This window comes from Manduca sexta, chromosome 19 (assembly GCF_014839805.1).
Source record: "Manduca sexta isolate Smith_Timp_Sample1 chromosome 19, JHU_Msex_v1.0, whole genome shotgun sequence".
NCBI classification, from domain to species: Eukaryota; Metazoa; Arthropoda; class Insecta; order Lepidoptera; family Sphingidae; genus Manduca; species Manduca sexta.
In genome coordinates this window covers 14,588,429-14,614,728 of record NC_051133.1, presented here as the reverse complement: position 1 = coordinate 14,614,728, position 26,300 = coordinate 14,588,429, and the positions used below count along the sequence as shown (strand labels likewise).

The following is a 26,300-nucleotide window of genomic DNA, read 5'->3' as shown; positions in this document are numbered from 1 at the left end:
ACTTCTGCATACCCTTTTGAGGATAAATGTGTGATATGTGTTTATTAAAATAGGTGTAGTTATATTTGTGTCATTATCGCTTGTAAAGTAAAGTTAAGAAAACTAAACGTCAACACTCATTTCGATAAGTCTATTATATGCGTCGAAGTTTCACCATAATTATAGATCAGAGGTTATCAAACTTTTCCTCGTAGACCTCTTTCAAAATTTGGCTGGTCCGGTAGACGCTGTTTTTTTTTGGTTTCGCAGAGAAAGTGCATTACAAATGCAGCCATCGAAGGGGACATCTGGACTGTTATGTTGGGGTTACCATGTCTCTTACGATCCCTATCAATATTATGTATTTACATTGATAGCTGAAGTTAATCCAAAATTTTAGTAATTTACTATCAAAGCAAATAATTTTTCGTGGAACCCCGCTTACGAATTGTGGATCCCCATTTTTAGTCACGCTAACATAGATCCCCATCGAGTCTCCCGTGGACCCCTGGGGGACCACTTGGACCACTTTGGTTATCAATGTTATAGAATGCTGGCTTTCCACATTCTATAGTCTAGACTCTAGACGGTAGGTGAAAACCGTAATATGAAAAGATCCAGTTAAAATAAAGAACCGTGTTGTTTTCGACTAATAAAATAGAGAAATTTTAATAATTCAATATTTATGAACCATAGTCAATATGAATGCTTTTTCATATCTCTTGTCGATCAAACCCTCTCATATGGTATAGGCTGACCCGAGTGGTAATCAAATATGCACATACTTTGTCGGGTTCTGCAAATCTACTATATAACATTTCTCATTCGACTAGTTGCAAACTATTTTTGCTGATTATTTCTAGTTTGTTATATAAGGTATGAGCCAGTATTAAAACGTAGAGTATATTATGAAGGGTGGTACTGACTACTATATTTCGTTTTAAAAAATTAAGGACATTGTTCCTGCGAAAATGACAAATTGAGTATTGTAAAAATTAATGACATTGTGACGAGTGCAGGGAACTTTGTGATTTAAACTTTTGGGTGTTTCTTCTGTTTATGTTCAGATTTGACGCTTAGCACTACCCAAACCAACTTCACATCTCGACATTGGTATAAGAACATGGCAAATGCATGCGCGGTACGGCAGCGCTCTGAAGTCCTGGGTTCATATCCCGGGTCAGGCAAAATGATATTTGAGTTTTTCTGCTCAGTATCAGTCCGGAGTCTGGAATTTGTGTCAGATATGGCTATAGGCTCACCCCTCACATCATGCGACAGAACATATTTGGCGAAAGTGGGTGCCCTGGTTGCACCTCTATATACCCCTTCGGGGATAAATGCGTGATGTGTGAGCGAATTTACTTTTTAACGAAGATTAATTGAGTACATAATATGCGCTTTGTTACGCTCAGCCGGCCCCACGTAAAAGGTTTACGGTCGAGTCTCGGGGCTGTAAAAATCAACGAACAACGTAACTCGGTAATTGCCGCCCGCGCTGTAGTTACTGTGGATTCGCGTCGTTTTGTTATAATTCAAAAAATGTTTCATGAACATGGTGTTGGATCTTGCATGATCATGGTCCTAAAAGTTTAGTATAACTAGGGTATTTACTATGCTTTATGAAAGTACTAGTCTTAAGGTAGATTGCTTCTCGGGGCCATATAAATATTAATCTATTGAATATATTCCAATTAGATTATCGAACTATATTCGAATCGATTTTGAATAAAATCGGAGATCTGATTCTCTTATTACTACTTTAAGTTTACATAAAGTCAGGAACTCTTCTCATTTGATCTCTCTGGATTTAATAGAAATAGACAACTATTGTTGTTTCATTCACTTATTTTCGATAAGCTTTCGATTTTTCTGCCGGGCGGCACTAAGACAATCCCGGTGTAATGTTCTAGTAACAGCCAGGTTAGATTTACTTTTGTCGCATTATTTAATGTTGCTAAGATAAGGGTTTAATTATACGGAAAAATGAATTGTTCAATATATTCTTTAGTCTCTTACCGTGTTACGTGACTTAATGTATTTAATAGTACAAACCATGCAGTATAAATAAAATATCGACTAACGACTGCGCGTCTCTCGAATTGTGCTTGCCTTGCAACTATGGCGGGGTTTTTAATGGAATCGCAATTATTCTATTGAGTAGAAATACATAATAAGAACTCCACTAGAGTTTCATAGCATAAGCCGGCAATACGCTCGATGCAGGCCGCTTTTGATAAGTTTGTCTGGTGATCTTTCAGGAAGGCCTTATGTACATCAGTGGATTCCAAAGACTAAAGATAAAGATAATCCGGTAAAGAATTAAGTCGCTCACCTGATATGACGTAATTTTCACTATCCATAAAAAGCGGCGATAGCCTAGTTGGTTGTGGAACGGACTGCCGAGACGAATGTCCGCAGGTTCAAATCCCAAGGGCACACACCTGTGATTTTTCTAAAAAAAATTATGTGTGTATTCTTTGTGAATTATCGTTTGCTTTAACGGTGAAGGAAAACATCGTGAGGAAACCTGCATACCTGAGAAGGTGTCTATAGGAATTTCGAGGGTGTGTGAAGTCTACCAATCCGCACTAGGCCAGCCTGGTGGACTAAGGCCTAATCCCTCTCAGTAGTAGAGGAGGCCCGTGCTCAGCAGTAGGCAAGTATATAATACAGGGCTGATATTATTATTACCTATATTCTTATATAAACACCAAAAAACCAGAGGACTCATGGTTAGCTGTCAGAGTAGCTTTGACCATTAACCGTTAGTTGGTGACAGCTATAAAACATAGTGATGCATGTGAGAGTCGATAATTGGTGTTAAAGGTTATTGCGTCTTTGTTTGATACGTGTGATAGATTTATACAACGTACTATTGCAGGGCAGTTCATGATGCAATAGTATGAAATATTGATTAAAACTTAAAAGTGAAGTTATATCCCTTATGACACTATGTTTAATAGTTTAAAAAGTTTTCTATTGTTACTGCACTGCAATGCACTCTTCGAATGTGTGGTTCTTCTGGTGCATTTTTTTAGAGCGCAAAACTACCTGAGTTTAATTGTACTCTGTACTTAGGGGTAAAATTGAGAAATCATTGCACCGTGTAGACTAACCAGTCTTGCACAAATATAATATCCGATCCGATCGGGCAAGTTAAAAAAAGAACAGTACCTCAACATGCATAGCAATTCTCCTTTTAAATGTTCATGTGCAGCAACAGAAATTTAAAGAAGAAATCCAATCTAACTCTGTCAAAGCTAGTAAGCTAGCAACACTCCAGACGCGGCAACCCTGCGTCCTCTAACAGGTTTTTTTTCATGTGTGCTCTCAGCGGGCCCTCACCCAGTTCTTGGGAGTACGCACTCTTACCTCCCTCTCACCTCGTTTTATGGATCTTTAAACGTGCACTCAAACACCGGTTATTAAAGAAACCGCTGGAAAAGTGACATCGTTTTTTTAAGTTGACCTATATTGGTCTTAGACAACATATTAGCGCGAAATTTGGATGTCTAGTAAATAGTATTGGTATTATTGTCATAAGTATTTACTTATTAATTTGAATAATGCTATAATATGTTTTCTTTTTAAGATTATTTCCAAGAAAAAAAAATAAAAGCCCGTGTAAACGCTAATCGTTGAATATAATATAGGGCGACCAAATACAAAATCAATCTCCCAAATGAAGAATGGTGTGTAAAAGAGTACTATATAAATTAATTGCTTTATACGTTAGTTGGTGGATAACATTTATTTGGACATTATTTAACAGCATCTAAGATTAGATAACCTTACATGCTTTATTACTCCCAATAACTTCATCAACTACAATGTCCCCGTACTCTTCCAAAGGAAAATTGTAGGCGACTGAAATATGAAAGTAAAATTGCTTTGTCAAGTGGTTCAACCACATTTTAGTTTATTCGTACCATTATTTTTTAGAATACAATTTATATTGGTCATATTTATTCGTTTTCTTTATTACTTTAAATAACGAGACGAGCTTGCCATTCGCCTGATGATAAGCGATACGACCGACCGCCCATTAACAGTAGAAACACCATTCAACACCTTGAATTATAAAGTATTGTTTAGTATTCCACTGCGTTCGCCATCCTGAGACATGAGATATCAAATCACTAAGCGTATTTTGTACTAAAAAAAGGTCAGATTAGCGTTAATACCATGTCTTGAAAGGGTTCCGTGCAATTATCAAGTTTAAGCATTGTGGAACAGCCGTCGCATCGCATCGTTAACCTTTACGGCCGGCTTGGAGTTACAGCTCACACTGACAGCGTATTTTGCAAGTAAAATTTTGCCGATTTCATAAGTGTTTTCGTTATATCGTACGGAACCCTAGAAACCGTCGAAGGCAAGTAGTCAATAAAAACCCATAATAAAATGTAATAAGTTTGATTTTTATTTGATTGGTGCCGGAACCGGCTTGCGGACTGTTTTAAATGAGAACTAGAAAAACGCCGAGCGTTCTAACTAGGTCGATAAATACGTTCGCATCGTTTATACCTGGCGTTGTCCCAACTGGATATGCATTTAGTATACCTTAAGCGATTTTAAATCCCCGGGTTTTAGGCAATTGTATAATAGTGCTTTTGTTATGAGAACTTAATTTTACGTAACTTCAATCCACTCAGTTTAAAAAGGACATTATTGTAATATTAGTACTCATTTACGTTACATTAAGTAACTTACTCAACATTATATGCTTGTATAGGAACCTTATTCTATATTGTCATCATCAGCCCATTGCAGTCCACTACTAGACATAGGCCTCTCCCAAGGCATGCTACAGAGCCGGGCCTGCTGCTTTATGCATCCAGTCGCTGCCAGCCCTTTTGTGTCTTCTCTTGTCCTTATTCTCCATGCTACACGTTATCTTGACAGTTCGTTACAAACACTCAACGCCCGCGTTGCGTTAATAACAATAGAAATTGGCATACAGGATCATTCCACGCTAATTTCACAAAGATAACGTAATGCGGTCACGTTACGAGCTTACACTGTCATAGAGAATAAGGCTCCTGGTATAGAATATACATTGTCATTGCTCATTAACTATATTATCGTGTGGATTATGTGTGACACATTTGTGAGTAGTAATGCGGGGTTGTATCCATTCTGTGATAAGATTGAGCTTACAAAACCTGGGTGACAGTATCTCGAAAAATCGATGTGAAATTGCAGCAATTCTTTCGTTTTTAATGATTTTTTTTTATTTCACAATAAGAGGACTTTTTTCACATAGTAGATGTGTTTTCGAAAGATGGGAGGAGGGAGAGGTTCAGACATTTAATAGATAGCTCGTCCACTTTCGATTGTGTAAAGATACAGACTGATGATAACAATACAATGTTTCTAATGGTCGATAAGTTTTCGCGGGCGCATGAAGTCTCCTTTAAAGGTCCCTAACGCGGCTCTTCTGATTTACGTATGGTCGTAATCATTTACCGTCAGCCGACATTCTTGGCTTTATGCTGTCAAAAATATAATTAATTACTTCAAGGTCTAAAACATAATAGAGTGTACGATGATCGGCTTTACCTAAATTGCGACAATGCAATGACCTTTCTATTGACACGGGACAACACTCGGCCTCATATGGATAATGTCAAATAATGTCAAAGTTCCACTTGAACCAACAGATAGGCATTAAATAAGGAGAATTGACCAATAAATTAAGCTTATATCAATATTTATTTACATGATTTGTATAAAGAATTTAACTAAGAACTTTGACCCTCAAGGACACTTCAGTTTTCCAGTTTTAACCAGCTCAGCAGTTCCTTCTGTTGATCTCTCTTTCTTCCAGACTGGCTCGGATATCATAAATGCTAAGTTAAATCTGAAGGTATAACAGTGGAGCTATACTAACGTATAAAAAATCCCCCACTATGCAGTATTGTGGTCAAATTGTTTGCCAGCTATTATACTTAGCAAAGTTACTCTGATGCCACGTAAATTATACAATTCTGTTCCGTAACAATTAAGATGAATGCTATGATTATGTGTTCATTGTGCGATAATGCAGTATATATAGTCCACGGTTATAATGTTTATCACGTGTTAGTTGTATATACTGTGAGTTTGTACAGCAAGGCAAGTTATCTCTGTTAAAATGAAGCTAAGCTTACGCGAGTATTTTGGGATATAGGCAAAGGCACAGAGTACAAGTGTTCTTTTTGTCTTATAATGAACTCCGTAACCCTCAACATAGAAACAAAATCTAATATATTCTCCTGGACTTCCAGGGCATCTCCTTAAATATATTCTGTTCTTGACAAGTTACAATTCCTAAACATCATCTTGGCCCAATACTATGCTCATATACATAAATTATTAGCGAGAAGCCTATTAGTGGATTGATTTCGCAGCCTCCAGTAGGAATATTGGCAATTGATGTCATCAATTATACAAAGTAAGCTAGGGCTCGTGCATTTGACAGCAAATAATATCGTCAAATTCTATATAGAGTTTGCTAGTAGATATACTCATTTATTTGGGTGAAAATCCTCGGAAGGGTGTAAAATTAGCATATAATTATGATTATCCTAGAGTAGATTTATTATTAAATTTTGTTATTGTATATTTTACCCTGAGACTTCCAAGCCAAAAAATATACGGTCAGGTATCAACCGATGTGATAGTCTAGACGCTAGGGATATATTTTACCAGTTTTAGAAACCCATTAGAATTTTGTCTGGGCCCTAGCGGTTTTTTCTTCAAACCGTAACACAAAGAGAAACTCAAAGAGACTCTCGCATACAAAATACCTACTATGCTACCACTTAGAAAGGCTAGCTACTGCAAGGATCGGATATATAACACCCGCTTACTTCTTTCGTGATACAGTTGTTAATCCCTTTTCTGATGTCATGACATCCGAATTGAAAAAAGTCTTAATGTTCCTTTATTAAGTGGGATTACCCGTTAATGCTCTGTTGCTAGGCAGCGCGTCCAGCGTTATCCAGCTGCCGTAATTTATTTTTCTTTTCTATTTATAGTCGTGCCCCGGCCGCTGTATGCTCTGTGTGCGTATCCTGTGATTTATTGTTTCATTAGGCAGACCGACATTTGTTATTATTATCATATTTTTGCGAGGTCTAAGATTTAGTTTTGGATATAATGTTTTTATTTTTTATTTATATAATTATTTCACGGTTGACAGCTAGAATTTTATTAGCAAATGGGATTTGGGACGTTTTTTCGTGAATATCAGCTGTCATATTTAGAAAAGATTTACATTTCACATATCAAATTCTTTACAGAACCATCAAGAGATGAATGTAAAATCTGGTTTCTACTCGAATGTTCGCATATTTAGACAGGCTCTAAATTAAATTGAGTATAATTGCTCAACCAAGCTATCACCACCATTGGCAATAAAATCGGATAACTACCATTGTGACAACCTAGGTGTAACGAAGTGCAGTTTGGTACGTACATGGTGAGACGAGGCCCGCGAGCGCTGCAGCTTTGTCCCCGACACGTTTTAATTAGAGGTATGCCCGAGGCTTATTAAATTTGCCTTAATAAACTTCCGCTATTTTTTCCCGTTTAATTCAAAATGAGAAGATTATAATCTATTAGTTTTCGGCGCTTTATTTTGGTGTTGCATTTTAACAGATTGGATTTTTTTCATAAACGCGTTTCAGGGTAGAAATATTGTTCTGTTTAAATGTAAATGTAACGGTAAATATTCATGGTTGCCGAAATGAATTCGATGAGGGGTGGGTATCGGTAATAGCCTTTGGGAATAATATGAATGAATATTTACTGTTTAAATATGGAAAGTATTAAAGCATTTCACGTGAAACATAATATTACTTAAAGATTAATCAAATATGCTTAGAACTTGTTTTTTGCTGCAATATAGTTTTATTCAATATTTGTTATATTATATCATATACAAAGTCATCCTTAACATTATAACAGTTATACTTTTCAACTGGCACGGAAACTTAAAATTTGCATTCTTAAAAATTTCCTATTTCCTAACAAGTTCCGATTTTTAGCGTATTTCCAAATGTCTTCTTCGAATTTGCGTTTTGCACTCGAGAGACTTATTTGGTACATTGCTGTTTATGACGATAGTTTAGAGCTACTCGAAAGTTTGTTTGCATTTCGATTTATTAAAATTAAAACTTTTTGTATTAGTTGTATTTTCGATTATCTTCCGTTTGAGGTTTGGCATGAAAGGCGTTGAATATATAGTTGATGAGATATTTAAAAAAAAGGATCCTACATCCCTTCCTGAACCGCCAGCTCCATACCAAATTTATCAAATTAAGTTTGGTGGTTAAGTTGTGAAAGCGTAAATAGACAAACAATTACTTTCGCGTTTATAATATTTATATATTCCCTGTCTGAATGGCGACCGCTGTCTACAGGTTAATCCTTCTATAAAATATATGATAGGGAGGTGGTCGACGAATTCCTGGAACGATAGCTCACGCCCACGGACTTGCGGGATCAAAGAGGCCTGTAAATCAAAGTGTCCGAAGATTGTTTATGCGTTTGATGGATTTTAGGAATTGCGTAAGTAGGATTTGGATATAAACGGCGATGTTTGTTTTGGCTGTTGGTTGTAGATTATTTTTTTGCGCCAGTGTCTTGAGTGATTTTGGTGATGCTCTATTTTATTGTTTACTTTAATATTTGGCAGAGACAATAGTGCTTCTGGTACTTGGAAAAACGAAAGATAGATAACAAGGTTATGTATATAATCATTAATATATAAATAGCATTGCATACATTTTAAGAAAATAATCTAATGTCACAGGGGATAGGTTGGACATCCAGGAATGTATTTATTACCTTTATATCAAGTGACCTATCTGTGTTATCTCTAACAGATTTTTTTCACATGTCAGTAATGTTAGTTGTGTCGGACAGGTGATGTTGCGGCTAGCACCGTTCGTGTGACGTGTGGCGGCACGCTTGCGGTTTACTACCATCGTGCCGATCGTTATCTTTATTAACTGATATCATACTTTTATGATGGTTATTTGAATCGCTTAAAGAATTGTCTTGTTATAAGTCTGGATAAACGCCTGAAAATTACTCTCTTTTGTAGTTGGTTCTTTTAGGATTTCATTTCCTTATGCGTTTTGTTGATTCCAAAAACACATCTATTCCAATGGTCACAAAGATCAAATTGAGGTTCGTAATTCAGGGTCGTAATATAATAATTATCGAGTTTATTAGAAATATATGTAAAGAATTTCTATTTTCCACAGCGTTGATTTACTTTATACCAAGCAGCATAATATGCCAAATGCACACGCTTGTATTATAAATGATAGTTTAAAGACGTAGGATGCGTAGATGCGCCTAGATTTGGGGATCAGACACCGGATGCGTCTGATTCGAATGGAGATGCCATTTTGATCCACCGCCCACCTAACAATATTCATTGTGAAACAACAACGAATGCAAATATGGGATGATTGAGCAATTGAACATGTTTTAACTATATGACATCATGCTTACTTCCCTTCGGTAAATGTAAAGTCTTATTTCTATGAAAACGATTTTTTTAAGAAGGGAAAATATGGGAAGATGTAACAGAGTTAGACAGTAGTGTAAACCAATGAAATTAACCTATTTTTATTGCATAAACATAAAACTGCCTCGATTAATAAAATCGAAAACCACTTCGGTATTTTTTATAGATTGACTTACGTTTGGTGATTTGACAAGGGTCGGCTTTTACACACATCGGATTTTTGGATTACCGCTTGAGGCGCTCGCAACCGTAAGAATTAAGTAACCATGTTGGGGGCAACCCACTAACGGATTATGAACCTTGGCTCAGGACGGCCACGGAGAAGATGAGACATCAACGATTAGAGACTTCAGTATTGATTCACCCAACTACCTTACCACAAATAACTATGACTTCTTGAAGAAACGCATTCATAACTAACGTAATAATGGTATGTATGTATGATATTACAGGTTGGTGGTTTCGCAAAACCAGCGGGCGCTGCACATTGTGTTCCCGCATCACTTCCTCGACTCGCCGGAGTGGTTCGGCGTGTCGACGGATGAGTTCTTCCAGGTTAGAATGCGCTTCTGATTTGATATTAATACACGTCTCTTTCTGTAGTCTTGCGTTTAGTGTTTTGTTTTTCTTCGGATAGTAGTGGAGCCAATAGATAAGCATGGATGCCGATTCGTACAGGCCACAAAGACAATCGACGTAGAAGTTGTAGCATTGCTCTGATTTCGTATGACGAATGGGATGACCCCCTTATTTCCTTATAAGCCCCCAACGCATACTGCGATTCTTTTCAAATTTCAACATTTTCAAAATTAGTCAAAATATGAAGCAGTATTAACGATTTTCTTAAATTGTTATTCGCAAGGGGGTATTCCGACTTCACTTCAGAATAAACCATTGATGAATAACAAGCCCTAACCTCAAAACTCTTCTCAATGTATTACAAAAACCTGCCAGCCACAGTTTGTTTGCAAACGTTTGCGGGGTTACGAAATGTAGTGTTATACAAATTGTCCCATTGAGGTGGCGGGTCCGCTCGGCTCGCACGTGGGCGGCGGGCACAAGTGGCCGATTAGTATTGTTATGTAATGCGGTTTCACTCTCGACGTCTCGACGCGTTGTGCGTGGGCCCTTTTCAACTGTTGACTGGGTCGCGAATTCTGGATGAGTGGGGTAGACAGGTGGGATATAGTTTGGAATTGGATTATATTAATGATTAAAAATGGTGTGACAGTTGATTGTTGCTTGATGAAAAGTGCGTTGGTATACGAATCTAAATTGGTCTCGGATGTTAGGGTGCTAAATTGAAATTAGCGCAGGGCAGGAAGTTTTGGGTGGTATTGATACTGTTTATGTATCGCCATTTATCTTCAGGCAAGGTACTTGCTCGTCTCGACATTCCCGTGGGGTAATAGAGACCTGAAACCTACTTATTTATATTACCTGGTTATTTGTGATATAAGGTAGAAAATAAAAATAACAGCACATAAAACTTCATTGACTGAAGAATCTGCGACTTCAGTCCTTACAGATTTACTAAAATAAGCCCAATTTATAACTTTGGCAATTTTAATATTTATTCCCAAAAGTTTCCCGTCGCCAAGGTTTGTGTTAAATATAACTTCTTAACTAATTTACATATTCTAATACCTATGGAAAGCTACGATTCAGAGCTCTGGTATTTATAAATAATTTTGTACGTAAAAAAATGCTTACTACGTATCAATTTGTGTATTGAAGGGGTCCTCCTCAGTTTCAAGATCCAAACTAACCATTACCGCGTAATGCATACACATTGCTTATAAAGCTTTGGCCACGAAACTGGATTAGACCAGCTTGGAACGATTAAGATCCAAGTCCCCTGAATAAAATTTCTTGGTGCTTTTTTATCTGAGTTCAACAAAAGTTACTCAATTCATCGTAAAAAAATATTACTGTGTTCTGAAGCACTGGCAGTTTCACCCGATACGTAGACATTTTAAAAGCATACTGAGGGCCTATTTTGTAATGTTCAAGTATTGTTATCCGCAAGTTAAGTTTTCCGCAAAGCCAGTTTATGCGCATAGTACTCTATCGTTTACAATTTATTTGGTCGCCCTATATTATATTCGACGCTTAAAGTTGATCAAATATCATGAAACAGGCCCCTAATTGCTGTATAAATGACGTGATTTGGCCCACTTTAATGTCCTCATTACAAACTATGGCAAAGTGCATTCGCATATTCGAAAGGATTGTTTTATATCCCATCACGTACAGGAAATAAAGATTCCTCTGTAGTTGGTATAAATCGAAAGTCATCGGGAGCAGGATGAGATGAGGGGCCGTAAAGCGAAATGAGCGCGTAAATACGTTCAAATTATTGCGAACGATAAAAGGGATGTGAATCTGTGTCGAGTGAAGGTGGGGATTAAGAGTGAGTCATATGGGGGGTTATTGATTGAGTTCCGGTGTTTATCTTTCACTAAGGGAATGAAATGATCGAATTTCTTAATAACTTGATTCTATGTTTTAATTTATATGCTATCGGTGCTTGGAGGCTTTGAAGCCAAAATTTTAATTATAAGTCCCAAACGAGATCCTTAATTATTTTTATTTTTATCCGAAATAGAATGTTTTCTTGATGATTTCTTTTTATCCCAAACATATTATAGATTGCGCTACTTTCATCCCATCGTTTGCACACATAAATCCGTTAAACCAAAATAATGACGTCAAATTACAGGTATCCATAATGGCGATGGAAGAGTCTCGGGTGCTGGTGTGGCACCGCGACAAGCTAAAGCTGTCGATCATGTCCGACGGCTTCCTGCAAGCCGTATTCGACCACATATTAGGCAGAGACGTCGTTCACAAACTTATGCAGGTTTGTTTCATCCGAACACAGCAAATTTACTCCACTGGAGCCATTATTGTGCATTTTGCTTTGCTTAGTTCAAAAATGATATCGAAAATATCTTTTACATTCACGAAGAACGAAGTAATATTTTCGACTTAAATATATTTAAATCATATGACCCCCCAGCATTTACACCGAGTGCGGCCCCTGTTTAAAGATAAGTTGTGCTGGAAGTATGGAGAGTAGGAGTCATATAGATAATTCTAACACTAAACTAGCCTCATAAAATTTATTCAACCATTAAAGTTCGTGTTGAATAATAGAAGTCTTATCTCTAACATAAAGGGTTTGTTTCATATTTCTTGCGATGTAAAACTAGGCTAACGTCTTTCTTCTTTATTTGCTACTTTTAAACGCGAAGCCAAGTGACAACAGCTTAATTTGTATAGGAAATGTAATAAATCGCTTCTAGTGATCCTCATTGTAAAGACAAATTATGAAACATTCAGGTTAGAACTTGCATCATTCTGACGTATGTCAAGGTCACCATGACCTCGTTCTTTGCTTCTTTTAAACAAATTACTTGTAAAAATAGATGTACATCAACATTTACCAAAATGACTCTAAATACTATGTAATTTTGAATCAAAACCCATCTATTACATCTAAAAGCGTCGATAGCCTAGTTGGTTGTCGAACGGACTGCAGAGACGAATGTCCGCAGGTTCAAATCTCAAAAGGCACACACCTCTGACTTTTCTAAAAACTATGTGTGTATTTTTGTGAGTTATCGCTTGCTTAACGGTGAAGGAATAACAACGTGAGGAAACCTGCATACCTGAGAAGTTCTCTACAGGAATTTCGAGGGTATGTGAAGTCTACCAATCCGCACTAGCCCAGCGTGGTGGACTAAGGCCTAATCCCTCTCAGTAGTAGAGGAGGCCCGTGCCCAACAGTGGGACAATAAATAACAAAGGCCTGATATTATGATATTATTATTACATTTTCAGGTGAGCGAAACGATGGCAGTGAGCAACGGCCACTTGCCGAACAGCTACGAGGAGGGCGAGGACAAGCCCATGCTGGTGGTGAAGAAGTCGGGAGACGGGCCCGGCATCACCGCGCTGCTCAACCGGCAGCTGCAAGGTATGTGCTGATGACACTCCACATATGATGACCTTGAAGGTTTTAAGCATTTGTTTTGTGATGGACCAAGATTTAAACATATATCCATATCCATGTGGCAAATAGTATCAGAATAAAACTTTTTTTTTGGCAATAAAAACTTTTTGTGTGATTTTAATAATTCAGTTGAGTTTAAAATTTGATATTATAATGTTTGTTACTTTTCATCATAAAATGTAAAAACAGATGCTTACAATTATTATTCTAAAATTTGCATGCGATATTAGTAAACATGTCGTAAAACGAAACTTTTATCAATTTACAATTCCATTCGATTCAATTAAAATAATTGCTCCAAATCCGATGGAATACGATAAAATAAAAAATTTGACGTTACCTTGGTGTTGCTAGTTGGGATTGATAAACATTGCGGTGTTTCCAGATGCAAAAACAATATATATATTTTTTTGTGTTGATAAAAATAGGATTTGCAGCAATTTTGACTGTCTACCTTTTGCAGTACTATACAATATTTTTCTTATCTAAATATCCTACGTAGGTTTAAATTTTAACATTATCGCTAAATAAAAATGTGATCAAGATTTTAAGCTTAATTTTTAAGCTAATAAATTTCAGTATGTCTGCTTTTCTTCTGATTTTTTCTATCATATTGTGATAGCATACATGGATGAGATCTCAATATCAATGCCATAAAAGAAAAAAAATCAAGATCTATGTATTTTATGTATACAATAAATATAGTATGAAACTAATTTACAATGTCACTAGTTTTAATTAAAGTGGAAGAGCTTTTTCGAATAAAAAGTGTCATTAGATTCTGTCCATGTCTTTCGCTATGGCCTTTGATACTAGCTTTGTAAGCAGACATGCTCAAATAAATTGATGTTTTACTTACTAATGAACACGTAGGCACAGTCCCGTGCATGCTAAAAGTATCAAATTTATGAGACTTTAGCTTTAGTTTAATCTAAAAAAGAATAGATAACATTTCCATAAGCCGGTCAGAAAAAACTTGTTAAAAAAATATGTGCTAATGTGAATGGGACTGTGCGTGTCGTGGTGTCTGGTTGTTGTGACGTGTCGTTGACGTGTGGGTTGTGGCGCGCTGGCTGCAGGCGAGCACGCGCCGCTGCTGCGCGCCGCGCCTGCGCACCACTGAGGACGGCGACACCCTCATCTCCTCATATCCGCATCTCCGCATCTCCCATCTCCTCATGCCAGCCTTCTCCTTGCCCAAGAGGCATTTTGCAGTTCCATATATAAAGTTTAAAAAAATTACGGAATTATTAACGAACACAATCGAATCAAATTCCATCTCAGTTCCGTTAAGCTGGGTCTGTAGTTTAGCTGGGTTGGGATGTGAATATTGTCCAATTATATCGGTAATTGTGTTTCGTGTTCCCTTTTCGCTTTAGTGGGCAGCTATGCCTAGTGCTGCTAGAACAAAATATGTATCGATTATATCGTATAATCGATATTTATTTTGTACCGTATCGATTATAAGTTTAAGTTTGACATTGCCTTTTGGCATTAGCTTTAATTTTAAATTAATTACTAACAAAAAATCTTTTTGAATTTTGGCAATTTTTTATTATCTTTTATTGACTAACAAGTCCATAATGTAATAAGGTGGACATACTAATAAATTTAAGATAAGATCAAGCTATCAATAGCTAGTAAGTGACGCGTCCGTCCATGACCAAAATGTCAATTTATATTTATAAGTTTTATTTCCATGAACTGCAAAATGACCCAATTTCCAAGTTTATCATCGCATATTATGCAGTGGTTTGATGAAACTGGTATAATACACACGTTATTAGCAATAAATAATGTCACAGTTCCACTGCAAGCTACTACTAGCTATATAAAACTAACCAATTTCATCAAACTAAACTTTTGCCCAAATTCCAACAAATTATCCGTATATGTTTCGTTTTTCACACATTCAAAGCATATGCAGCAAATATCTTTAAAATAAAACTATCACGCGTACATACATACATATTTCATATCAGTATTCACTATTTATTCGCACATTTCCATAATATAATTATATATTTTTGCATGCAATATAATATATATAACGCTATCATATTTTCATATGGTACATATATTAGTATATTTTGGCATGTTTTATCTAGTATTAATTGAACTAGTCTATGTAGTGCTATCTTTTTAACTTAGACACAGTTTGAACTAGGTATATATGAGCCAAGATTAATAATAGTTGCGAAGAAAAGTTTAAATTTAAATGTTCAATTTATAGATATTTATTAAATTAAACAAGATATTAAAATCTTGTAGAGTGCATTTTCAAGTCTTACTAAAAATAATCCAGTAAGAGTATTTCTACATTTACTATCCGCAATCTATTAAAACAAATATAAACTTAATTCTGTGTACCAAAAAAAAATAGTGATCGGCCTTTTTAACCTGTATTTATAAATATTTTCTTTACTGCATTTTTTATGAGCTTGCATTTATAGTCTATTGTGATTATTATTTTATTTAAAAAATATCTTCAATATCGCTTAGATACATCTTTTCAGTGTTACCTCAACCTTATTAATCTTGGCTGCAATAACAATTTGTGCTTTAATCGAATAGTTGTTACCTCTACCATATAAGTATTAGTAATATAGCTTTATAATGACGATCCCCGAGATCCCATCCTTGTGTCCGATCCCATAGCATGTTCGGAAGATCGACAATTGAAGGTAATTATTGTTTTTTTTTTTAATAGTTTTGTTCCACTCGCGGCCATACACGTGTTTGCAAAATCATTTTTTTTTGGCTACCATGGCATACATTATTATGGTATACAATATAGAGTAATCGAATAATATGAGTTAATAAAGTAAAAGAGTGTAATTTTCCTTATAATATTGGCGATTTCTGCTATCCCTAGCTTATTTAAGGATGGAACGTTTTTTTTATTGAACACACGCTTAGCTTTTTGGAAAGCAATTTATGGCCTTGCTTTACATACTTCAGTTTACATAAGGGAAAAAAATTGGGAAAATAAATCGAGGTTCAACTTCGAATAGGCTCAAATATAAATAGCGAACTGATGCATGGCTGTGTTTTTTTTATTCACATTTACTAGTTCACATTCACACAAAAACATAACATTATGTTTTGCTTTACCATATCGCTTACATACATATACAAAGAAAAGATTATTTTTTTTCAGATCAGGACTCACTTGAAATGGTTGATTTGTTTGAAACGGTAAACACACGTACACGACACGTGCACGACACGATTTGTTGTTTTAATGTGGTGTTTGCTTGTGTGTATGTCTGCTAGTATATGTTGTGATGAGATAAACATACGAGATTATTAATTACTTGAATAATATATTTTACAAAAAAACAACCCTAATTGAAATTGTTAATCGTTTTTAACTGTTAAAGAAATATAATTAAATCCCATATTTATGTGTTAAATTTAGCCTAGAAATTAATTTCAATTAATTTGAAAAATAGTCCCACTGTCAGGAATGCTTATACCGTCTATTAATTCATGAAATAAAATGATAAAAATATATTACAATTTGTTCAACAGCAACAGACCCGAACGCGTGGCGTCTAGGGCGGATAGAGGAAGCGGACCACGAGACGCCCGTGTGAGGGCGCGCGCTGCACGTGGCGGTCCGACCTCCGCATCCGCCACGTCCGCCGCATCCGCCACATCCGCCACACCCTTCGTATCCGCAATATCCGCCGCGTGGTAAACGCCCGCGACGCTAGTGCATCACACCCAAGCGGAGGACCGCGATAAATTCGAACTCTACATGTGGAATTAGACTAGAGATACATAACATGTGGAAAATCCACATTAAAAAATTCCGCAAGCCTCATGAGCAATAGAGTATATGAAGTAGCTCAAGAGCAACACAAAATGCAAAAATCGCATAGTTAGTGGTACATGGCGTGAAGAAAACAAAGCGGAATAACGCATGCGATGCGGATACGCATGCGAACTGGAACACGAGCGGCCGGACTGTACGTGTTGTGACTGAAGTGTTGTGTTTGTGTAGGTTGTTGGTGCGAAGTGGTTGGAATTATGGTTTTAGAATACGTCGAGGTGCGTGTCCATACGATTTGACTGAAGTTTTGATATTGATCTCTTACGTGCAACTAATGGATGGGTTTATGGACAGTGCGTTTTATTATTGCAAATATATTTACATTTTAAACGGTAAAACGTCGCTTTAGTCGTATGGACATGACTGGAGGGCAATTTATTTTACACGAAAAGATTTTTTTATATTAACGTATTCTTTTGAAGGACGCCAGAAATGTAATAAGCGGTAATTAAATTCTTAAAATTATTATAATTTTGCATGGAGATAGATGCCAATTTGTTATTGTATTATCATCTTTGTGTAACAATAAATGTGGATCTGATTTAATTGTGAAACTTGGAAGCATTATTTTGTGTACACTGTAGATAAAAATAATTATATAAATGAAAAAGCAATTATTCAAATTCAGTTACGAATGTTTTGCGTTAATTATTTTTATTTTTTCTATTAATCATTGAGGTAATGAACGTAAAAGTTAAATCAGAGTTTTAAATCTCCCAACGAAATTGTATTTATTTTTATAAAGAAATGAAGTGCCCCTGCTTATATGTCAATAAATATGTACTTAAATTAACAATTTGGCTTTAAAAGCAATTTAGGAGACATCGGGGTTTCATAATCTATTGAGTTCACGACATATCGGAAAAAATATTTGGGAAAAAAATGTATTAATTATTATAATGTAAATATGCGATTGATATTATGGAGGGAAAATATAAATTGTGTACAAAACGATTTCTATTTACTTCAACTGCCTTCTTGACATGTGCTAATAAACAATACGAATTGAGAGTTACCTGTTACCTACAGACTTTTAATATGAGTAATTTCTTTCTGTTTTTGTAAGCGTTCTGTCTGAATGTTTATTCAACCTTTGTTCGAATTTCGACGAATTCATTGATCAGTTTCTTTATATTTCTTTCATTTAACGAATACTATATTAACATATTATAAATAGCGATTATCATGATTTTGAAACAAATTATTGTATATTTGCAACAGTGTTTGATGGCTGAAATTTATGGACTATTTTTTGATAAATATAAAAATTGTAAATTACATTACATAAGACATTCCAACACATTGTAATGTGTTATTGGCCGTGTCATAACAAGATAACCTTCAGTTTTATTTATTTTTATATTGTTTATAGTTACTGCAACTCATTTTTGTTTACTGATATTGGAGGTCGTTTCATAAGAAATAAAAGACATTTAATACAAATAACCGATAGTTACAGTTGTTCTGACTAAGATATTAGAGTTATGTCCGAAGTATCGCAAACTACTCACAATATTCAACAGCCTTAACACCGCTCCTGAAACCATACAGGTCCTATTAAACCAATTGCCGACGAATATATATTTTATACCGTATTTCGAGGCAATACGGTTCGTGATCGCTATATAGTGGGCACTGAGAGTTGAGGACATCATGGGCCATTTCTCAAAGTGGTTGTTGCAAATATACGAAAGTGATTTTGTATTATTACTCATATATCTTCTACAATGTGGAAACTAATTTTGTGTCTATTTCTATAATATCTATGACTTTATAATTATAAAATTCCCTTCATTATTTTCATTTGAAACTCACATAATATTTAAAACCAACATAAAATTGTACCTGAACCTAATTTGTATCGCATTGTCGCCGTGACAATATCCAAGTACATTTAGTATAGTCTTCTAGCAATACACCCTGCACGTCACAAATTGAAGCAATAATTAAAGTTACCATAGACAAAATGATTATTTTATATATTCGTTTTTAATCGATATGTCGATAAAAGAGGTCTTAGTGCTGTCGATGAAAAAAACATCTTCAGTAACTTTAGATATACCAATAGTAACAAATTTAATATAAATAGATTGTAAAGGATACAAAATGGCTGACTTAATTGAATTTTGAATTGATTGGTGTAGAAAGTATTGTATGTCTAAAGGTTGACTAGTGTTAGAGAGAGTTGGTTTTGGTATAAGAAAGTAATTAGCAATGCATACCAGCCTACCACGGCCTTTAAATATACCTCTAAGTGTGCAAAGAACTTTACACAATGTTCTCAACAAATACGATCATTTGGTTCTTAGAACTACATCCTTAGTTCATAAAAAGCTAGATTTCTATTGTCAAAGTCTGGATTTAAATGTAACTAGGAATATAATAATTTTGATATAGATTAAACGCACATGAAACTATTTACACACGATGGCTATGTATGTTTGTACGAAATGGTAGGATATATTTATTATTTTAAGTATTTTTTCCCGTTTTATTGCCTACCTTAATTTTCACTGAGGTTGCCAGTTATTTAAAAGTCCCTATATTTTTTGCTGTTACACAGTAATCGTAAGCTAATTGATTTTCTTTTATCAGAGATCCTATCCACTTAAAAATAACGTACTCTTCAATGTGTGGACGGTTTAAAATAATTATTTATTGATTTTTTATAGTTTCAGATTTGTGAGTGACTGTTTACCTATATAGCTTAAGATTTTTTTATTGAAAGCTTACCATCCCCTGATACCTATTTCTATATTATATGGTGCTACACCTGAATTGTTTTGTTCATTTGATGTCTGACTCTTATACTCAAATCCTTTTAACTCTTTCTGACTACAGTCATACCTAATGGGTTGAAAAAAATTACTCTACCATAGATTAAGTCAAAAAGAGTTAAAGCCTAAATTTGGATTTTGTAATGCCTTTAAACGTAGTGTTGTGTGGATTACCTGAACTTTGTTTTACCAAGTTATGTTACTATGAAGATTCCATGCTGAAGGATTGAGTTCTATGGGTAATTTTATACATCACTATACTTTTAATTACTGAAAAAGACTTCAAACTGATAGATGAAGATTTAAATAATATTTGGAATATATTTTTGTTCGCATTGAATGTGGAGTGTATAATTTATGTATGTTACTTATTAATCAATAGTCAATCACAAGTAAATTAAAAATATTTAACAAGTATATAAATAAATAAAGGACCTAACTATCTTATTGATAATAATTGAAGACACAGACTATCGATTATTAAGTAACACCTACATTGCAATATGTAAAAAATGTATATTTTCGTCTAGAATGTGTAAACTAAATTGATGTAGAAACATTCCAAAAATTAATTTCCATTTTGTTGTTTGGATGAGAGAAAAAAATAATTTTAAGCGAAATATATTAGAAAATTGCACTGCCAATGCAAACAATGCATAAAAATGTATATTTGTGTGTTTGTCACAGCATTATGATTTAAAGATCTGATTTTTTTAAAAGGCCTACAACAATTTCAGTTTTCTTGATTTTACGATATATTTCAGTGACAGTATAAACCTCGCGACGATCCAATTCTATTGTCGACGATTGTTTAGAATTGTAAATGTTATTATACCCAAACTGTTTAAGACAATGTCTGAGTAATGCAGTTCGTGCTTTCCCGTTGCCGCGAGGTTTACAAAACAATAAATGTGGAAATACATAGCGACACTCGATTCGAAGCGATGTTTTGTTTATTTTTTTACCGAAATAGCCGTTACAGTTACGAAAGATGAATGGAATCACACAAAAAGCGTTACGTAGTAAGCTAAAGCCACTTGAAATTTACGCAAGTCTTTTCATTATTCTATAATTCGTTTCGAAGTACACAAAATAAACAATTACTGGAACAATATTTGTAATCACTTAAATAGAAAAGAAAACAGTTGTGCTATTCAGCTGTTTAAACAAGTTCGTAATTGTAAGCAACCTTTGTATAGGGTTGTCAGGCCTATAGAAATGAAACTAGGTTACAAGCCAGTATTTAAGATATTTTTATACTCTTAAGCTGTAGTTATGACCTGACAGTGGAAATTGGCTGAAACATAATTCAAAAACCTAACTTTATTATATTGTATGCCTGGCAGCCCTAGGCATGTCGCTATGTATCTCCAGGGTACATAATCAAGACAAATGCGATTGTTGGGACATGACTTGCCTTGTATGTTGTGTAAAGCACCTGATGCGTGTCAGTATGCCTTAACAAATTGCCATTTGTGATGTATGTAAATTATGAATGTGTCGTACTACATATTTGAATCATAGTACATGTTGAGACAAATAGATATTAAACAAAGAAATAAACAGATTGTGTATAAAAGAGAAAATTTTGTTTTATTGTTTGGTGCAAAAATTATACATTAATAAAAATCTATATTTTCTGTTCCTAAATTTATTAACAATAAATAATTTGATTATATGCTATCAAGAGTCGTCAAACGTCATTCTTCCCACACCGTGTTGTTTGATGTACCGCCTGTATTGCTTGTATTTGTTGTTTTCGGCGAGAGCCTTTTTAGCCTCCTCATCCTTTATTTCCTTCCAAATGAGGAAGTTTTCTTTAATCCACAACTCCTCTTCAAGGAATTCTTGTCTTTCCTTATCTTCCAAGGCATTAAACTGGTGATGACCGAGTTTCATATATTTTCTAATCAGGTACAATTTCTCTTCTGTGCCATATGGTTGCTTCATGATAGTGAACCTCCAAAACCATCTTAAATACCAGTAAATATTATATGATATTGTATAAGGCAGGATTATAAGTTGAATCCATAAGATATCCATAATTTCTGGCTTAGCATATGCTCCTTTTATGTCCATATTCTCTTCAATAACTCTTCGGATAATTTTATCTTGTTCCTCTTTCTGTTCAGCTTTACTTTTCCTGTTCTTTTTATTCTGTGAATCTTTCATCTCACCTTTGGCAATCTCTAAAGCTTTATTCCTGTACTTTGGCACAGTCATGAAGTATTTTATAGCGGTGTCGTATTTAGACCATGCGCTGTAGTACTGTATTATGGATATAATTGTGATTGTGACAGCAATGACTATTCTCACGTCCACTTTCGGTGCCATACGCCGTCTGTAGTATCTATAGTAGTGAGCGTAGTACTCCTGCGGGTTGTCCAACATGTAGTCGTAGTCGGACCGTTCCTCATCATCGCGCAATATTTCGTACGCAGTTGCGATCTCTTTGAACTTTTCCTCGGCTACCTTTTTATCTTCGGGATCTCTATGTAAGTCCGGATGGAACTTTTTCGCGAGTTGTCGATAACTTTTCGCGATCTCATTCTTCGTGGCTTCTCGCGTCACTCCTAACACCTCATAACAGTTTTCTTTGCCGCAATAAATACCTTCGAGGAGATGATCGTGTGACTGCACGGTGACAAATTGCCATGTTAGGCACACAAATACTAATAATTTAAAACTAAAAACCATTTTGATGTTAACGCATAATCTTAAAAATATAAATGCAGTTAACTTTGACTAGCGCTTAATATAGATTTGTAGGTTTCTTCGATAATTCTTCGAGCACTGTACTGTTTTGTAGCGGCCAGTCGTCACCTTGGCATTGGCATATCTGTTGAAATGTCAACGTCATTGCGACGTCAGCTAAAATTCGTTCAAAATCCGAAACGAAGAATCTCCTAACCGAAGAATTTACAATGAAGGTAAGAATATGACGTTAATATAAAACATTATTACGTATATAGTATTAGATAATTATGAGTTATTATCTAGTATTCAGTAAATATATATTCATTGTGTAATTTTAATCAAGGTAAGCAAGATGTGCTAAGAAGAGTATGTTTATCTTAGCTTCCTTTGCTTAATTTATAAATATCTTTGTCAATAACTGTCAACGTCATTTACGAAATGTCACTGTCTTCGCAAAAGTTTACCAAATACCAAATAAATACTCGTTTTAAAAATAATTGAAATACTCGTTGGTTTATTTAGTTACGATAAAATGTTGGAAAACGCGGTGGAAGAATTTATAAATCATTTATTTATCTTCATAACTGGAGAAAACAAAAACGCCAGAACTTTACTTGTAAAAAAACATTCGGATAATTTGCAGACACATGGCGATTTCAGCTTTCCAAACACGGCAAAATCCTGGCATGGGTTACTCGGTTCAAGAATCGACGTAGAGCCAGAAAGTTCATTAATAAATTGTATTGGAAAGAACTCTAGTGACTTCATTCACGAATCAAAAAATTGGAACTTACCAATAAACGATGTCAAGGAAGTGAAAGATCGTGTTTACATATATTTAGAGCGGCCCAGAGCTATTCACGTTGGTCTATCACAAGCTCTGCGTAACAATTCAGTTATCTCTCAGAGATTACTTGAAGGAGGCTCGAATTTCGAAGTGAAAGCGGACTGCGAAGAATCAGGAACTCTAACCTATTTGCGTGTTAAATATCTTAGTGAAGCTATAAAGAACTTGTGTAAACTACATCCAGATCATAATGAAAAGAATGTTATAACGGTTAGTTCGAAATCTTCAGCTAAAAGTAATGAAAGTAGGATTCTGTGTGGAGCTGTGCTCAATGCAAAGTCAGGAGTCAAAGAAACAACTATAAGTGCTGAGGACTTTATAAGGTATTAATACCATTTTATTAAGTCTATATTTAATTTTGTTAATATGAGTATGTCCAACCCTCAGTTAGAATAGAACAAGAGTCCTAAGGTAGCTATATAGGATACTTCAATAGGTAAATTAGTGTAATTTGCCTTTGGTGACATAACATTCAGTTAACCTTGCCTTAGCATAAACTAAGATCTTATGATTCATTAAATGCTTCAACAATACATAAATAAAGATATTTTATACTTATCATGTTTATTAAAACAATTTTCTTGTTTCAGAATGCGACAAAATGACATGACATTAATAGCCCAACACAAGTATGGTGTGAGGGTGTCAACAGATTCCAAATGGAAGGAGTTTATTGCTGACCTTGGAGAGTCAGCTGTTGTGTTTGACCTATTGCAAGCGAAGCCTAGTGGGGCGGTGAAGATTAACTTTGAATGTTCCTCAGCTGGATCTAGTAAAGGTTGGCATCTTGTAGCATTTGAAAACCAGTTCCTTTGGTTTTACTACCTATACCCTACCTTACTGACCTTGATGGTAATGAGTACCTGAAAAAGAGTATCGACTGATGATTATTTTTTGCCAGTCAAACATAATTATAATTTATTTATTTTCATATTATCTACAAGATTAAAATTTAAAGAATTTGTGTACCTCTGAAAAACAGTATATTCAGTATTAATTAAAAAAACAAAATTTGCAACATCACTATGAAAGTATTGCATAAATTTAAACATAATTAACTTGCAGGTGCAGCATTCATTTTATACAACTGTGCGAGGTTGGAGACAATCATAAGGACATACAATGAAAGGGTTGATGAGGGTGTATACCCACCACTGCCAGACTTGGAGGGTTGTGATCTGACATTACTTACACAAGAGGTGACTAGAATACATTTTTAAAGTATTGCAAAGACAATTTTTTAAAAATGCTCAGTAAAAATATTCCAACACAATGATGAGGTGGCTTACTCCACTTTTCTTTCCATATTGAATAAAATGCTACCCAACCATTTTATAATTAATATAACAACCCCTAATACATTTAATAAAAAGACATAAATTAGTAAACCGAAAATAACCAGTAAGTTTATTTCAGGATGAATGGAATTTAATATTCAACTACATCTTAGGCACACCATCACTATTGGCAAGTTGTTTGGATATTAAAGAGAATGATTGTGAATTTAGACCTCATCAGATTTGTGGCTACCTGTGTGCGATGGTCAGGGTATTCAGTCAATATTATAGGAGAATCAGAATATTAACGGTAAGCATGCAAAGTCAATTTCAAATATAATCAATAGGACTAAAATACTTTTGTATGGACACTAGGCATGCGTTTTGAAGAACAGAGTGCCTACTGGAATCTTATAAGAATATAAGTATTAATCGGAAAGAAATTAGAATCTAATAAGAATATTTTACAAAAATAGAAATAAAATATTTCAAAACCATACTAAACTCAATGTATAAATTAAATCTGTGCAATGGCTGTATTCGTTCAGTCCAAAAACGACCAGAAATAATAATATGACTTAATTGTTTTGTTGCAGGAACCAAGAAAACATCTTTTACCAGTCATTTTTGCAAGAATGCACATGTTAAGAATGTTAAATGACACTTTGAAAACTTGTCTCAGGATATTAAACATTAAAAGCGTTTCGCAAATGTAAACTAATGTGTTTTATTGGCATTGTAAACGATAGCTACAAAATTGTAATATCTAAATCACTTTCAAGACAGATGAAGTGCTTGTGGACACGGAAAGTAGCGCTAAAACCTGTATTTTCAAGCACTTTATAATATAATAAACCACATTGACATAGACTATGTCCAGAATATGTGTGGATGTGATTCTGACGCAAATGAATGATAGTTAACAGAATCTGAAAGTTCATTCGTGGACCGTGCAACACCTAGCTTCACCTTCGCTTCGCGTAGAAAAAAAAATGTTTTGTTTGGAAACACAAAGTTCACGTGATTGACCCAGGTATTTTATTGTGGCTGACAGCGCGCTGCGATTGGCTCGCCGAGCGCGACCCGAGCGCCGCCGACAAATCACGAAGCGGCGAACACGGTCGCGCGTCCCGAATCGCTTAGTGTGTTTTTGACATCGGTGCACGCAGTCGTGGACCTCGGAGTGCATAGATACTTTTATTTATAGTTTTAATCGAATAAAGTCGTGTGACGTTTGTGAATACCTGTGCTAAACCGGGACACAATAAATATGAGTATTGCTGCTCTGCTCGAAGCCGCTGAATTCATCGAAAGGCGCGATAGAGGTGATTTGGATTTTCT

General features: G+C 35.1%; 4 protein-coding genes across 6 annotated transcripts in view; 3 read left to right on the top strand and 1 right to left on the bottom strand.

Annotated features, from left to right (window-relative positions):
• LOC115442032 (blood vessel epicardial substance) overlaps positions 1-21,722 on the top strand; it is a 54,638-nt gene extending 32,916 nt beyond the window's left edge. The window contains exons 3-7 of one of the 2 annotated variants that reach the window (XR_003938514.2): positions 9,958-10,060; positions 12,228-12,368; positions 13,352-13,487; positions 14,603-16,207; positions 17,058-21,722. Coding sequence is in view for 1 of the 2 variants with exons in the window: in XM_030166986.2 (XP_030022846.2) it covers positions 9,958-10,060; positions 12,228-12,368; positions 13,352-13,487; positions 17,058-17,122 (445 nt within the window). In the remaining variant the exon portion in view is untranslated. The remainder of the gene's footprint in view (positions 1-9,957; positions 10,061-12,227; positions 12,369-13,351; positions 13,488-14,602; positions 16,208-17,057) is intronic. The other variant, XM_030166986.2, reaches the window with a different exon arrangement.
• LOC115442033 (dnaJ homolog subfamily C member 25 homolog) lies at positions 21,711-22,967 on the bottom strand. The gene has a single exon (XM_030166987.2). The coding sequence runs from the start codon at positions 22,833-22,835 to the stop codon at positions 21,822-21,824; it is 1,014 nt and encodes a 337-aa protein (XP_030022847.1). The 5' UTR covers positions 22,836-22,967; the 3' UTR covers positions 21,711-21,821.
• A 283-nt stretch (positions 22,968-23,250) lies between these two features.
• LOC115442046 (DALR anticodon-binding domain-containing protein 3) lies at positions 23,251-25,676 on the top strand. The gene is made up of 6 exons (XM_037440441.1): positions 23,251-23,304; positions 23,336-24,005; positions 24,273-24,460; positions 24,748-24,881; positions 25,099-25,269; positions 25,556-25,676. Exons 2-6 carry the CDS (start codon positions 23,368-23,370, stop codon positions 25,673-25,675), a joined length of 1,251 nt encoding a protein of 416 aa, XP_037296338.1. The 5' UTR covers positions 23,251-23,304; positions 23,336-23,367; the 3' UTR covers position 25,676.
• Positions 25,677-26,054: 378 nt separating this feature from the next.
• The window catches only part of LOC115442047 (max dimerization protein 1), a 322,842-nt gene continuing 322,596 nt past the window's right edge, over positions 26,055-26,300 (top strand). Inside the window, exon 1 of one of the 2 annotated variants that reach the window (XM_037440443.1) lies at positions 26,055-26,284. In XM_037440443.1, the coding sequence (XP_037296340.1) occupies positions 26,230-26,284 (55 nt within the window). In that variant the 5' untranslated portion in view covers positions 26,055-26,229. The remainder of the gene's footprint in view (positions 26,285-26,300) is intronic. The other variant, XM_037440442.1, reaches the window with a different exon arrangement.

Bases quoted from the DNA above. Each gene is read 5' to 3' on its own strand.
- LOC115442046 (XM_037440441.1), top strand. From the start codon at position 23,368: ATGTTGGAAAACGCGGTGGAAGAATTTATAAATCATTTATTTATCTTC. The intron at 24,006-24,272 runs GTATTAATACCA...TTCTTGTTTCAG, and splicing joins AGTGCTGAGGACTTTATAAG to AATGCGACAAAATGACATGA. The intron at 24,882-25,098 runs GTGACTAGAATA...AGTTTATTTCAG, and splicing joins TGACATTACTTACACAAGAG to GATGAATGGAATTTAATATT.
- LOC115442033 (XM_030166987.2), bottom strand. From the start codon at position 22,835: ATGGTTTTTAGTTTTAAATTATTAGTATTTGTGTGCCTAACATGGCAA.